This window comes from Citrus sinensis, chromosome 9 (assembly GCF_022201045.2).
Source record: "Citrus sinensis cultivar Valencia sweet orange chromosome 9, DVS_A1.0, whole genome shotgun sequence".
Taxonomy (NCBI): domain Eukaryota; kingdom Viridiplantae; phylum Streptophyta; class Magnoliopsida; order Sapindales; family Rutaceae; genus Citrus; species Citrus sinensis.
Window position 1 is genome coordinate 28,123,631 of NC_068564.1, and position 13,403 is coordinate 28,137,033.

At 38.7% G+C, this 13,403-nt stretch overlaps 3 protein-coding genes across 4 annotated transcripts; all 3 read left to right on the forward strand.

The window, feature by feature from the left end:
* Window positions 1-32: 32 nt before the first annotated feature.
* On the forward strand, window positions 33-4,345 carry LOC102623427 (truncated FRIGIDA-like protein 1). Of its 2 annotated transcripts, XM_052433261.1 has the most exons (4): window positions 33-987; window positions 2,165-2,340; window positions 2,438-2,747; window positions 3,871-4,345. In XM_052433261.1, exons 1-4 carry the CDS (start codon window positions 114-116, stop codon window positions 3,894-3,896), a joined length of 1,386 nt encoding a protein of 461 aa, XP_052289221.1. In that variant the 5' UTR covers window positions 33-113; the 3' UTR covers window positions 3,897-4,345. The 2 variants fall into 2 exon arrangements, with proteins under 2 accessions (XP_052289221.1, XP_006474949.1); XM_006474886.3 differs by lacking the exon at window positions 3,871-4,345 and having other exon boundaries at window positions 2,438-3,286.
* A 487-nt stretch (window positions 4,346-4,832) lies between these two features.
* LOC102623152 (probable WRKY transcription factor 20) lies at window positions 4,833-9,686 on the forward strand. The gene is made up of 6 exons (XM_006474885.2): window positions 4,833-5,253; window positions 6,774-6,932; window positions 7,453-7,993; window positions 8,071-8,194; window positions 8,281-8,439; window positions 8,868-9,686. The coding sequence occupies exons 1-6, from the start codon at window positions 5,041-5,043 to the stop codon at window positions 9,361-9,363; spliced, it is 1,692 nt and encodes a 563-aa protein (XP_006474948.1). The 5' UTR covers window positions 4,833-5,040; the 3' UTR covers window positions 9,364-9,686.
* A 656-nt stretch (window positions 9,687-10,342) lies between these two features.
* On the forward strand, window positions 10,343-12,160 carry LOC102622846 (uncharacterized). The gene is made up of 2 exons (XM_006474884.4): window positions 10,343-10,843; window positions 11,390-12,160. Exons 1-2 carry the CDS (start codon window positions 10,570-10,572, stop codon window positions 11,989-11,991), a joined length of 876 nt encoding a protein of 291 aa, XP_006474947.1. The 5' UTR covers window positions 10,343-10,569; the 3' UTR covers window positions 11,992-12,160.
* The last annotated feature ends 1,243 nt before the right edge of the window (window positions 12,161-13,403 follow it).

The following is a 13,403-nucleotide window of genomic DNA, read 5'->3' on the forward strand; positions in this document are numbered from 1 at the left end:
GATTTATATTTTACAACAGTGATATGAGTCGCCTGCCACACCAACGAATCAAACGGAAACTTAAAAGGCAATCGAAAGAAGAAGAAGAAAAAAAAAAAAGAAATCAAGTGACAATGGCGACACTGGAGGCAATAGCAGCGGCAATAAAAGAAATAGACAGCAAAAAACTAAACCTCAAGAAAGCGTTCGATGACCTGCAATCCCACTCCTCGCTTCTCTCTTCCTTCCCTCTCAATTGGTCCGATTTGGACGCCCACTACACCCACGTCCAGAACAACCTCACTCACCGCTTCCGCCTCCTCGAATCGCTCGCCTCCACTCAGTCCCAATCTCCTCCCGGCCGAGGCGACTCAGTACATGACCCTCCTCCGAGTCAGGACCGAAATGACTCGGCACCGACTCTTCCGGAGTCGCAATTACCGACCCAGTCGAAACCTCAGGCGGACCCGTTGGTTTCTGTCCCTGTCGTCTCAGTTGTGGCTCGGCCGGAGTTGAAAGCTCTGTGTGAGAATATGGACGGTAATGGGTTGAGAAAATACATTAACGACAACCCAAAAGAGCGAGAATTGATTCGGCTTGAGCTCCCAGATGCTATCCGGGTCGCCCCTGATCCGGGTTTGATGGTCTTGGAGGCTGTGGAAGGGTTCTATGGGGTTAATAGTCACTTGAAAGGCAATAAAAACCCGGAGTTGTGCGGGTTTAGGAGGGCTTGCGTGTTGTTATTGGAGGTTTTGATGGGAATTAATGTGGATATTGGGAGCGAAGTGAGGGAGAAAGCAAAAACGGTGGCCTTTGAGTGGAAACAGAAGGTGAAGTTGGATGAGGAGAGTAGTTTTGAGGCACTGGGGTTGTTGCATTTAGTGGCGGCGTACGGGTTGGGATGTGAGTTTGAAAAGAATGATCTTGTTGAGTACTTTGTCATTGTTGCAAAGTACCGGCAGAGTACCTTGTTGTGCAAGGTAATTGGGTTGGGAGATAAGGTTCAAGGTATGATGATTGAGAGCTTTAAAGTTAAATGCAACTCTTCTCTTCATGGCAATTTTATGCTCATGTTTGTTTTCTTGTTTTGTTGAGTGGTATTGCTGAATATGATTTATGAATTTAAAAAGTTAGGTTAGGAGACAAATTTTTTCATGGAGGAGTTTTTGTGATCATATTGTTTACAAACTTGTAGGAAAATCATTGTTTACTCGATTCATCATTTGGTCAAAGAGAAAGAGATGAATATAGGAAGGAAATTACAGATAATATTCTAGAGGTCTCAAGATTATTAAGGAATATCTGTAAATAGTCCTGACTCATTGAATGAATAAAGAAATGCCACAAATGGGAGCATTTATGTTGGATAATTAGGCGGGAAATGTAACTGATTTCCCCTTCTGGAAATCGTCTTTACTGATTCTGTTTTTAAGTGATCACGTGCTCGTCGAGCTTGTGCACATGATCTTCCACTGTACTGTTTTTTAAGTGTTCTGGTGCTCCTCAAGCTGGTGCACGTGATCTTCCACTCATGCATTTATCTTTCTTCTCCTGCTAGATACCAGAAAAAGGGGTTTAGTATCATCTTATAGATTAAGGACAAAAGCCAGTAGGTGGATGGCTTGTTAGAAAGCCGTCACGTACAAGCCCAATCAGTGAAATTTAAGTTACAGAAACTAAACCCGATTCCCTAAACTCATGGAGTAGCCTAGAATTTTTATAAGATTTTTCTATGTGACTAGTATGCTTTTAATGATGATATTACTGATATAAATTTGTATCTCCTGGTCCCTTTCTTTTTTTTTGAAGCTGATAAATGTGAAATGATGAGGAGATTTAGAAAAGTTAAGATGTAATTTGAAGTTGGAGACTGGAAATGCGTGGGATAACCTCTTAAAGTTCCATTTTAACCATATGCACACACATAGTGTATGCTGGTTGCAGATTGTGTGCATAAAGTTGCATTTGTGCTAACTATTTTTGGCCAGAGTCTGACTACCATCTTCATAATTTCTTATTTCAAAGCTCCAGCTAGCCATTGCAATTTGTTATCTGGGTATTTGATGTCCGAATTTTGTGTTCTTTTAATTGGATATATAATGCATATTTTCATTTTTATGATATCCCTGAGTTTCCTTAATGGAAGTGTCTGATGGAAACTGTTATATTTATCCTTTGATTGTAGATCTCGTCCAAAAACTTATAGATAATGGAAAACACCTTCTGGCAGTCAAATATGTTTTTGAGTTGCAGCTGACTAGTAAATACCCACCAGTTCCCATCCTGGAAACCTACGTGAAGGAATCCAATAAGATAGCTATGAAGATTTGCGAGGATGGAAAAAACTCTCTTAAATCACAGGTAATTTTGCTTACTTTTTGTGTTATTTTCAGGATCCTTTTCAGAGCTTAACTTAAAACCATTGGTTGTAAATATATTCATCAATCATACTATGTAGAATGAGGCCACAGCCAAGGAAATTGGTGCATTGAAAGCGGTGATTAAAGTAATTGAAGAGCACAAACTTGAATCTGAGTACCCAAAGGGGACACTTGAGAAGCGTATCGAGCAGTTAGAGAAGCAGAAAGCTAATAGGAAACGCCCTGCTCCTGCTCCTGCTGCCAAGCCTCAGCAGCAACAAAGGAACCCACAGCAGGGTGGAAAAAAGCGTTCTCGTCCTACTGCTTCTGTTGGCCATCCACCACCTAGTCTTTCTTGTGTCAATTCAACTGTTCCCCTAGTCCAACAACCTCATATACAGCCAGCAGGTTTGATGCCTGATAATTCTGCTGCGTATTTGAACACAGCACCTGGGCCATACAACTTGGTAGGCTCTTCTCCTGCTGTTGCCCCTTACGCGGGCTCATCAGCCTGTCTGTATGGTTTGACAGGAGGCCCTATGGGTTTCCCTGGCAATTCAAATCATGCTACATCACATTTTTATAATCCAGAACAACACATGCCATCGGGCCATTATGACAGATCAACTGCCTATGGTGGATATGGTGTGCCTCCTCAATACCAGTCGTCTTACTATCCTCAGTAGCTATGGAACTACTGTTGTATTTCTGACTGACTTTGCAGTGATGGTTGTCAGAAAGTCTAATTTGCTTCTGATCTCCATCATCATAGTGCTTCAATTAGATTTAATGATTAATACTTGTTGATATGCTTACTTGTTGATATGTTTATGTCACCGTGCACGGTGTGCTGTGTGACAGTATTTAGTAAACAACTTCAATATGTCTTGAAGATTTTGTAGGTCAATTATGAACTTTTGGGTTTCAATGAATTTCATTTTGTGACAGTATTTGAGTTTTTATTTTTATTTTTATTTTTTTGTAGATCTTTGAAAATGAATACATCGATTTGAAAGTACCTTATAGTTCTCTCTGTTTTACATTTTGTTCTTTTTAATGGGCTATTTAAGATTGCAGTTTTCGGCCACACTTCAAGGGACCTACCTACTATTCCTGCATTTGCTAATTTTAGTTGAGTGACTGGAATGGAAGTATTAGTGAGGTTATTCTCACTTCCGTGTTTTCGGGTAAAGAAGCTGTCACCACAACAGTGTCTTTCATTAGCGTTGTTCATTTATCTCCCAATTGTTACTGGTTCCACGACCATCATCTTCATCCTTCATCTCTACACTTTTTCAGATCAGAGATCTGATCTCTTTATTTGATTAGTTTTACATTTTCCTTGTTGAAGAGTTGAATGATTCCAGAACCTGGGTCAGATTTCTGGCGCAAGTGCGTGGCATTTTTATCTTTCATTCAAACTTCTCTTGCATCTCATGCAAGTTTGATTTTGATCATTTATCATTTTGTTCTGTTTCATTCTATGTACTTCCTGAGTACTGTTGCTGATCTATTCTTGTGTTTTATTTAGAGGACTCTCCAAGGCTAAGTCTATGACTACCGTACTAGTTTAGCTTTGAGAATTAGTGATTCCATTCCACACCAGGTATGGATAAAAAGCCACTGTCCCTCATCTCAACTTTCTTTCAACATTACTGAGTTGTGTTGTGATCAACACAATGAGTGAAGCAAAGGGAATAACGAGCAGTTACAAGATTTGTCCCCATTAATGGCTGAATGTTATGCTGAAACAAAATGCAATGGAGGGACTCAAGCTGCATAGCAGGCAGCGTGAATGTATGAAGATTTGCAAGATACAGAAATTGTATTATTATTTATTTTTAATAACATGTAACGCTTTACTCGAACGATATGATATTTTGTTATTTGAACAAAACAATGCCACACTTTCGATGTAATTCTCAAGGGATTCTGTGGCAAACGGCTTATAATTCATGTATTGAATAATAAAATTTTCGTAATATAAGAAATTGTTTATTTAATTATCAGTAAGCTTTTAGGAAAATTATATTTACCAAATTTAGTAATAATTTTTTTATTTGCAATTTTTGTTAGACTCCTAAAAGTTGAATTTCCATTGATGCCATGCAACACTCGTTGACCCCAATGGCCCAATACTTGTTCGAAGCAACGTTAATTTTTAATATAAATTCTGAATTCACACTCTTAGCTATTTTCATAATTTTTTTTTTTAAATGAAATCATCTCATCATGATTAAAAAAATTAATTAATAACCTTCATTTTTCCCCCCCCCCCCAGGGATATGGAATCTTTCGAGAAAAGAAAAGAAAATTAAAAATTTGTAACTTGACTTAAAAACTAGAAAAAAAAAAAAAAGAAAGAGAAAAGAAAAAACATATAAAATTGGACAAAACAAAAAAGGACGGGAAGGCATTTGTTGTGACTTGCGGTCTCAGCTCAGATGCAATGTAACAAGTCAACTAAAACATACATCGTTTTCTCTCTCTCTCCTGACAATCTTCACTCTCACACACACAAACTCAAAAAATTCCAAAAACGGATTTATAAAAAATAGAATTAAAAAACCGAAAAAATTAACCGAATTGAATTACCAAATTACCCCCTACATCTCTCCCTCAAACACTACACTAGGCACTACAACTCCTCTCTTAATCTCCCTTGTGTTTTCTCTACTCACTCAAAATTACATTCACTTGAATGGAGGACACTGAGGTTCGAGTGGGTGACGCGGCGGATCGGACACGTGGCGCCGATGTGGCGTCCGCTAGTGGCGCCGGCGGAGGAGGAGCCAGGTACAAGTTGATGTCTCCGGCGAAGTTGCCGATCTCGCGCTCCCCCTGCATCATGATCCCACCCGGTCTTTCTCCGTCGTCGTTTTTGGAGTCTCCGGTTCTTCTCTCTAATGTTAAGGTTAGTTATGTTTTTCGGGAGATCGTTAGCTGGTTCTGAGTTCCGTTTGGCTGCTGAGAAAATGCAGGAGTTTTTTTTTTTTTCTGTTTGTTTACTGTGAAAGCGTAGGAAAGTGAAAGAAAATGGAAGAAAGTGTAGGAAAATGGAATTTTTTTTAAGCTTAGATGCTGTTTTCTCTGTTGCTACTTTTTCTGCTTTTTTTTTTTCCTTCTAAATTTAAGATCTATTTTATTGTTAAAAATAAAGTTCATTGAAGGGAACATGCCTTTTTTTTTTTTGGGGGTGGGTGGGGGGGGGGGGGGGGGGGGTAGTGAAAGAGAAACATTTTGGCAAATGTGTTATTCGAAGTTTCTATTTTGAATTTTATGTATAACATAACTGTCGCTGAGATTTGATTGTGGCCGAAAAAGAACATTCTAATGTGTAGATTAGTGGAGAATTTTGTAAGCTTGAATGATGCAAGTTGGATTTAATTGTTAGCTAAAGTGATACTCTTTGTTTCACTAGAAATTTGAAGTTCTTGATATTGTATTTTTTGTTGTGTGTCTCATGTGTAATCCATTAGATATCATATTTGGGTGTGCTAACGTTGACACCTTAATAAGATTCTGATGCTTGTTATTACAATAGTCTTGTATTGGTCATTGACATCCAGGTGGACTGTTCTGTGGAATATGGCTTTTGTTTAAAATTCTTGCCCTTTTTTTTTTTAATTGCTCAGTTGTGTTTTTTCACATTATAATGAATCTTCTCTTTTGTTGGTGGAGCTTGTTGGTCTTTTTTGTTTATTTTATGTATAACAGCGTGAATGGGTGCACGGAGAATCTTTCCATTTTGTGTTCAGAATATGGAATAAATGCTTGTGTGAAGAGGAGTGGGTTATACTTTGTAACTATGATGTGATGGCATTAGGAATGATAGGCTAGGCTGGGAAGGATGAGGGTCAAGATTAAGCGGAGATATGTGATTGCGATTGCGTAAGATATAGGGAGTTAGGACCTCAGAAGATTGATGTGGCAATCAATATTTTTGTAGTGAAGCATCAACAGTATAAGTCTTATGTTCAGAGAGCACATGATTTTCCAGATCGAAGCATGCTGGGGTAATTGGAATAATAGGGTTAATAAGCCCATGAACTGTTCTTCTCTTAAATAGTCAGGTTTCTTTTAGATTCTCTGTTATCCAGGAGTTGAAGTCCGTTGGTACCATTTACACTATTTGGAGTTTGTTTGTTTATCATAGTTGAATAAATGAGTTTTGTCGTTGTCTATCATATTGATGTCCCTGGATGTCTGCTAGCAGCGGTTTCCTCTTAGTGGATGGATGCAGCATATTTTTATGTGATCATATCTGAATTGCTGGCTAGTGCCGTGTCTCAGCCTTTCGGCAGGGATTATCTACTCCCATTTTGTTCCTCTCTATACCAGTCAATATCATGAATTGTTCATTTTGTGCTGCTTACTCGCTTTTAATGAAAAGGTTTTTCAAAGCTTGATTCATTTTCCTTTCTTATATTGCAGGCAGAACCTTCCCCAACTACTGGTTCCTTTTTTAAGCCTCAGGCCGTGCATGCGTCTGTTGGCCCCAGGACATATTCAACAACTACAGTTTGCTCCAATACCTTGAATGAGGGAGAAGCTAGCTGCTTTGAATTTAGACCCCATTCTAGATCTAATATGGTAATGATCAAGATGAGTATTCAGTTGTTCAAATTGTTTGTAACATTTCAACACTCTGAGTTTGGGCCTAGATATTCAATTAGGTGACTGGTATGTAGGAGTTCACGCCTTCCTGCAAATGCAATCTGCCTTTAAGTTTGCTATAGATCTCTGAGATTAGGTACATCACTTGATCCAATAAGTTACAATACCTTCCTGGAGTTCAAACTTAACTGCTAATATCTTATGATCCATAATATTTTATTAGAAATGCTTCTTGCTTATTATTTTGTCTAGGAACCGATTAGATAATGATTTGTGAGTTTGATTTTTGTGCATGAATTACCTGGTGTATGCATATATCACTTGTAACATTAGCCAAAGTATGTAATAGGAAGGAGATAGATGATGCAAATTTCTGAACTGAACTGCCTTTCTCTTCTCTATCCAAAATAAAATTATTGAACATTAACATGCTCATGCCATTCCCATGTGCAATCTACTGGTAGCAAGTTGCTTAAAGTCTTTCATTTATTTCAAGGTCCCTGCAGACCTGAACCCCCAAAGAAGCGAACAATATGTGCAAACCCAAGGTCAGTGTCAGACTCAGTCATTTGCTTCATCACCTACAATTAAAGGTGAGATGACTGTCTCCTCAAATGAGCTGAGTCTATTGGGACCCATTCAGATGGCGACTACAGGGACAATTGTGCCTGCTGAAGTTGATTCTGATGAACCAAAGCAGATGGGGCAACCAAGTGCTGGGATCCAAGCTTCACATTCTGATCATAAAGGAGGTGGGCCTTCGATGCCATCTGATGATGGGTATAATTGGCGAAAATATGGTCAGAAACATGTTAAAGGGAGTGAATTCCCTCGCAGCTATTACAAATGTACTCATCCTAACTGTGAAGTGAAAAAGCTATTTGAACGTTCCCATGATGGACAAATTACAGAGATAATCTACAAGGGTACTCATGATCATCCTAAACCTCAACTCAGCCGTCGCTATTCTGCTGGCAATATGATGTCCATACAAGAAGAAAGACCGGACAAGGTCTCATCCCTAACTTGTCGAGATGGTGAGAGAAAACGTGCCAAAATGATCTCTACTTATTGGTATATTTTTGACGGTCCACTGATTTGCCTTTTTCTTCAGGCAGCATGTATGGTCAGATGTCTCATGCCATGGAGACAAATGGTACCCCTGACCTGTCTCCCGTAGCAAATGACGATAGTGTTGAACCGGATGTTGATGATGATGATCAATATTCAAAGCGGAGGTATTGTGGTTTAATGAAATTTCCATATTTATTGCCAAGTATATTGTCTATCTGCTAACCTGGACTTTTCAAATTCTGTCAAGCAGAAAGATGGACGCCCTTGTAGCTGATGTCACTCCAGTGGTCAAGCCTATTCGGGAACCACGTGTTGTTGTTCAAACTCTTAGTGAGGTTGATATACTTGATGATGGATACCGTTGGCGCAAGTATGGACAGAAAGTGGTGAGAGGTAATCCTAATCCAAGGTATGTGTCAAATTTGATGATTTAATTTTTGTTCTTTTTTGTCTTCATCATGGCTATTTTGATAAGTAACTTCTATCCTTATAAGAAGAGTCCATGAAATATGTCAGGTTTTCTTTTCACACTGAATTGATAACTAGTATTTGTGAAAGTGACCAGATCTGGCTTTGATGGTATTTCTTGTGACTCAGGTGTTAGGACCTCCATTAGCTTTCCATCTGTAATGATCTTGCAACATTTTTCTTGATAGGAATCTTAATCTAGAATTTATAACTAGGGACTTCCATTAAGTTTGCATCTATAATGTAAATTGATATGCAGGTTCTGTAGCATTTTGATAATCATATTGATTGTGCTCTTATTATAACGTGAATGGTTAATCTTCTGGCTCTTGTATGTATTCACTGCATTATGCACGAATTGGGAAGCAGGAGTTATTACAAGTGCACAAATGCTGGATGTCCTGTTCGAAAACACGTGGAGAGAGCATCACATGATCCAAAAGCAGTTATAACCACATATGAGGGCAAGCATAACCATGATGTACCTACCGCAAGGACTAGTAGCCATGATGCAGCTGGACCATCAGCTGGGAATGGACCATGCAGGATTATATCAGAAGAAGGCGAGGCAATTAGCCTGGATCTTGGCGTAGGAATAAGTTCTGCCACTGAAAATAGATCAAATGAGCAGCCACGGGCACTGCATTCTGAACTTGCCCATAGCCATACCCATGCTAGCAGTTCCAGTTATAAAATCATTCAAGCAAACGCGGTCACAGCTTATTCTGGTGTTGTAAATGGTGGCATGAATCAGTATGGATCTAGAGGGAATCCAACTGAAGGACGTGGCGTTGACTTTCCACCGTTAAATCATTCTTCTTACCCGTATCCTCAAAATATTGGAAGAATACTAACAGGTCCATGAATTTGATTATACATAGCCGAAATAAAATCTCCATGGTTTATTTTGCTTTCTTCTTTTTGGCTGGTAAGGAAAGAGAGGCTGTAATCCATATCGGAAAATTGTTCTATATATGATAGTTCCCTGACACTAGTAGTGGTGCTGTTATGTGTTGCCACCACACACCAATTGCCTTATTCTAACAGCCGTTTGTATTAATTTCTTATAGTTGAATGCTTTGTACAAATGTGAAACTGGTACGAGTCATATTTTCTTCAAAGAAAACAATATTGTGTAAACCAAGTTCTTGAAATGGAATTTGTAAGAAATTGTATTGCATTTGGTCATCTTGCTTGCATCTGCATCTACTGTGGCTGTTGCTTTAGGCTCACATAATATGCATGAAAGATCGCAGGTCACTGGACAATTGACATATCAATCTCCGAACATATGATACATTCGCAATGGAAGGCAATGGAAGTATCAATCTATCCCTTCGATTGGTTGGTGATTATGTCCCTTTGTTAGGAGACGGGGACAAATTGCAATGATCACATATCTTATCGGATCCTTTTGTTTCTTCTGGTATATGTGAAGCAACTTGTTGATCAAATGCTTGGACACCTTTGTTCATAATATTCACTTGATAGTATCTTTTTACTTCTTTTAGCCAATAGCAAATGATTAAGTGTAATCTTTGTAAAGAGAAACAAAAACAGAAAAATCCAATAAAAGTCACGTTCTTGAAGATTGGATCTTGTGTTTCTTGCCTCTCCCTCATCGTGTAATAAAATAAAGCAAAAACCTGTAGTTTCTTGATGCTCCATTAGGGGGTGGGCTAACGTATATTAAATGCACTGCAGGTAGAATACAAAAAAGCACTTAAATTCACCATTTTGTCTTTGCTTCAGCATGGAGTGTACAAGCATGCAGCCACGTTGTGGCTCAGTTCTCCACCCACAGGCAAGCTAAGCTCGTCAAGCAGTAGCTCATCTGCCCTTCATTAAAGAATGTGCTATTTTTGTTCATTTCTAATGAAAGATTAAAAGACCTAATGCCGGATTCAAATCATAATACTATCAAGTATTCCCTTCACAGATTAAATTACACAAGGAAAAAAGAAAAAAGAATTGACATTGACATTGACCATTGATACTTAATATTCTAGCAGTGCACCTCTTTTATTCTTAATTCTTAAATTTTATCTCTTTTCAGCAGTTTCAAAGAAATATGCAGGTAATGTGGGTATATTTGAAGGAGAATGCCAACTGTAGAAGTAAGCTAACTGCTGTGGCAGGCCGGCCACACAAATATAGCAAGGAAAGAAGCTTCAATTCCGGAAAAGAGAACTTGGAAGTTGAGCTTCATCAAGCGGGGAATCCGGTAAAGAAAGTGCTTCTCAGGCCAAACCATCCAAAAGGAAGTGAAGTTGAGCTTCAGCAAAAAGGGAATCCTGTATGTCAAGTGCTTTTCAGGCCAAACTTTCCAATACCAAGGCTTTACAGTAAGTGTCTGCATGCTCTTAATTTGCTTCCCCGCTGCTTTAACATGTTAAATTTTTAGTTAGGCGGCATTGTACTAACTCAGGTTGAAGAAGATTTAATGATTATCTTAGTATTGCTCCCTCGGTCCACAGATGGGCATATATATAGCAGCTGCAGAGCAGCTGCATTATTTTTTCAGAATATACGAAATTAATTCAGGTTAGAGAATCCTATTTACTGGTATGCTCTATAGCCTTGCAGCAGTTATTGCAATTATAAATTAGCTGAATCATCATGTGTCTAAGCCTAACAAATTAGTAACTAATTGACTTTAATTTCATACTAGTAGACCATTATAGATAATAGGCAAACCGTTAGTTTTATTTTTTTGAAAATAGAGACTGGTATGAATTGAATGCTAGTAATTTAAAGTTTGCAGAATGGTCCCTCCGTCAACTTGTTTGGTTGTATGATGATCACTATTCCGATTTCTAGGCCGTTAGCTCAGTATATTCTCTTAAATAATTATCTAGTTTTAACCACCACAATTTGCTGTCGTTATCCAGGGATCAGGATGGGGGATCCGTCAAGAAAAATTGTTGAGACTATCTTTCAAAGGGCATTAAAAGATCCGTCAAAGCCTTCCCGTAAGATCAAAAGGGTGCTCAAGGTGAAAAACTCGGTAGAAACACTTGAAAGCTTTGAAAAATACAGAGAGAAGGTGAAGAAGAAAGCCTATGATGAGTCTGAGCAACGCGAGAGACATCCAAGAAGCACGGTGGATGGGAACGAGTTGTTGCGATTCTATGGCACAGTGATGACATGCGGCAAAAGGCCAGCACAAGTGTCCGAGCTGTGCAGAGATCCCTTCTGTCGAGTCTGCAGAACAATTCAATCAAATTTTGACACGCAACACCTGAAGAAGAATGGGATCCGATTGAGTGCCAATAGCGAGGAACTGTGTGACACCATGGTTGCCTGGAGTAACAAGGTGAAAAGGGCTGTGATAGTTTGCAGGACAATTGCGGGTAGAGTTGGTAATGTGGTTGATGGTGGAGCATACGAAGAGTGTGATTCATTCAAGAGTGGACTGCATTCCAACATAGAAGATTTGATTGTTAAAACTCCATCTGCTGTGCTTCCCTGCTTTGTCATAGTTTTTACTTGACTCTGTGTGTGTGTAGAGATATATATAAATCTCAACCACCAGCAGTGATCAATTAAATTATTCTTAAAAAAAAAAAAAAAAGCGCTACAATCAACGTGATATGTTCAAGATTCTACCTCAGGTTGCAAGAAGAAGACCAATAAATATGCATGGCTTATATTTGTTTATAGCTTGATTGTTCCAGCCATATGACAAAGAACTCACTCGATCACCTTCTTACACCGTATACTTGTCATTGTAGTTTCTCAGATACTTGCATTAAAAGAAGGACATAGCATAGCAGATAAGGTTTCTTGATGACGAAGTCACAACACTGGCTTCACCAGGTCGAACTCCATGGCTTTTAAGTTAAACTTCAGAGTAGCAGCTTGAAACTCGAAAAGGTAACTTTCTGTGCAATCCTCGACTGTCTTTGACCCACAATTTCAAGCATGGGCTGATACGTCAGTATTTATTCCGCAAAAGCCCTGTTTAATATATGATATTGCAAACTGACATATTCTGCAGGGATGGTATCGGGAAGTATCAAGCATGCGAAGTGACAGAAAAAGAGAGTGCCAGTCAAAGTAACGTACGTGATTAATATTAATTAATAAACACCAAGAAAATCAAGACAAACAATTTCGTTCCAAAATAAACAAAAGCCACCGCCTACGATCCAACGGACCCAAACCCAAATCAATTTTAGGCAGTATCGGTTGGGTTTAATCCATTTTAATCTGTTGGGTTGGGCCCAACCCATCTCAAAAGCCTAAATATTTAGGAATAACATTTCATAGAATAATATATCAAAAGTATCCTAGATAAAAGCATGCATTCCCAAAAGTATCATTGCAACAAATTTGTTCAAATTAAGAAATTTTATAAAATTTGAAAAAAAGCAACGGCCTATAATAGTTCCGTTCGCCGTCGTCTTCAAAGACGAAGAGATAGTCTTATTATTGGTAAATTGGATTCCAATTTTTTTGATCTCTTCAAATGTGGTACTACGACTAATACTATTATCGAAAAACGAGACGTTGTAGTAGTACTGTAAAATCACCACCGCAAGAGATGACGCCGTGACTTGATCATCTAATGGAGCTTTCGTGACGGTGACTGCCACCCTAACCAAACGAAACGTAATCGGCCCACATGGAATCAGGTGGCAATTCGCGTAAATGAGTCGTCGTTTAAAGGCGACTCTATACAATGCAACCATCACTTGTTTTGGTGGTTTTTGCTCCACCAAAAAGGCTGTATATGCCATCGAACCCAATTCCAATGTGGACATCAATAAAATCTGATTATTTGGCACCTCGTGACACTTGTCTGGTGCTGGTGCCATCGTGCAATAGCGACGCTGGCATGCGTATTATAAATGAATTGAAATTAAAACATTTATTTATTATTAGTTTATTTTTAGAAGGATA